We start from the raw sequence: 2,171 nt of genomic DNA on the forward strand, positions 1-2,171 counted from the left end.
CCTAGCACTCATCAGCCACAAAGTGAGCAGGTCAGGTCAGACAGTGGGCGTGGCCACGCTGCCTAGGCCCCGCCTCCGGTGCGCGCAATCTTGTCTCTGTCTTCGTCCCCGCCTCCACGCCCCGGCGGCGCAATAAAACGAGGCGGGGGTTGGGTCGAGACACCAACTTCATCCTTGAGGCTGAGACTGAAGGGATGTTTCCTGCTCAGGAAGAGGCGAACAGGACCGTGTTTGTGGGGAATTTAGAGACTCGAGTGCGGGAAGAGATTCTTTACGAGCTGTTCCTTCAGGTACCGATAGCTGGGAGGAAGCGGCGCAGGGGCGGGGCGCGGCCGACCGGAAGCGAAGCCATTGGTCCTCCCAGTCCTTCCTATAAATTAACCAGGTTTTAACGTGATTTCACAGTGGCACATTTCTCACCAGGTGAGCAGCTAGGCTTTGGTGTGCTACAGTTTTCGCCGTCATACCCACCGCCTCTGCAGAGTGCTGGGGGTGTGCAGTGACTGCACTTTAACTGAGGCCGCCTGCGTCTGTGGGCAGCGGAACCTAGAACAGCCTAGTTACTATCTTTAGTTGAGCAAGCCCACCAGCTTCTCTTCGGCAGAAAGATGTGACAGTCTGCTCTGGTAAAAATTTACAGTCTTGTAAATTATGGAAGGAGTCCTGGTGTGGCGCTGTGGGTTAATGCGCCAGACTGCAAAGCCATTTGAACTGCAAGGTTGGCGGTTCAAGCTCACCAGCTGCTCCTCGGAAACCCTAATACAGGGTCACAATGGGTCAGAACCTTCTCGATGGCATTTAACAAGAAAAACAACAAACAATGGACCAGTTCTACTCTGCCCTGCAGGGTCTCTATGAGTTGACATCTACTTGATGGCAGCTTTTTTTGTTGTTGTTAAGGACTCACCTGTGGTATACACCTAGCCCCCACCCCCACCCCACGTTCATTTCACTATGGAGAGGACCCCATGATTTAGGGTATCTACAAAAGTTAGAGAATACATAATAATATATTCAAGTGGTTTAGAGTATGAGTCTATTGTCTCCAGTTACTCTAGTGTCAAATGGGTATAATGGAATATACAACATGGTGTGGTTGTGAGGATTAAATGAGCGAATCCAAATAAAACAGCTCAGCCCTTACTGTTTCTGCTGCTACTACTATTAATAGTACTACTGGCACAGTGGCCACAAAATTGGCACGGTGGCAGGCAGCAGCCGTGGGCTCAAGTATAGCAACAATTGTAAGGTTTGCACACAACTGGGCAATGTTTTGCTCTGCTGTGCACTATTAGTCGGGAGTGGCTCGATGTCCCGTAACAACAACAACTATTATTAAGAATCCATAGTGGTATAGTGGATTATGCACTGGACTGGTAACCACAAAAGTCAAAAGTTCAAATCCATCAGTTCTCCTTGAGAGAAAGATCGTTTTTTATATGCTCTTAATGATTCACAAAATCTTATACAAGGTCATTATGAGTGAGAACTGACTGATAGCACACAACCACAACTACTATTAATGACACTGTTATTGTTAGTTGGTTCCAACTTATAGCAGCCCTATGCACAACAGAACAAAACACTGTCCAGTCCTGTGCCACCCTCACAATTGTTATGTGTAAGCCTATTGCTGCCTCTGTGCTAATCCATCTAATTAAGAGTCTTCATCTTGATCTCTGATCCTCCACTTTACCAAGCATAATGTCCTTCTTTCTCCAGGGACTGGTCCTACTTGATAATGTGTCAGAACTGTAAGAGACAAGATCAGGCTCTCCTGGTTTCTAAGGAGCATTCTGGTTGTACTTCTTCCAACACTGATTTATTTGTTCTTCTGGAAGTCCATGGTACTTTTATATTTTTTTTCTCTAGCACTATAACTCAAACGCATCAATTCTTTTATGGTCTTCCATATTTACTGTCCAACTTTCACATATGTAAGAGGCTACTGAAAATACCATGACTTAGGTCTGGTACACCTTAGTCCTCAAACTGATATTTGCTTTTGAACACTGTAAAATGGTCTTTTGTAATAGATTTCCATAATGCAACAAGTAGTTTGATTTCTTGACAGCTTCCGTAAATGTTGATTGTGGATCTAAGCAAAATGAAGTCTTTAACAACTTCAATCTTTTCTCCATATATTGTGATGTTATTAGTCCAGTTGTAAG

General features: G+C 45.1%; 1 protein-coding gene across 1 annotated transcript in view; it reads left to right on the forward strand.

The window, feature by feature from the left end:
• The first annotated feature begins 194 nt into the window (after positions 1-194).
• LOC102832260 (splicing regulator RBM11-like) overlaps positions 195-2,171 on the forward strand; it is a 17,540-nt gene continuing 15,563 nt past the window's right edge. The window contains exon 1 of the mRNA XM_006866441.1: positions 195-290. Within this exon, the coding sequence (XP_006866503.1) occupies positions 195-290 (96 nt within the window). The remainder of the gene's footprint in view (positions 291-2,171) is intronic.

The sequence above is a fragment of the Chrysochloris asiatica genome, unplaced genomic scaffold (genome assembly GCF_000296735.1).
Source record: "Chrysochloris asiatica unplaced genomic scaffold, ChrAsi1.0 scaffold00091, whole genome shotgun sequence".
NCBI lineage: Eukaryota > Metazoa > Chordata > Mammalia > Afrosoricida > Chrysochloridae > Chrysochloris > Chrysochloris asiatica.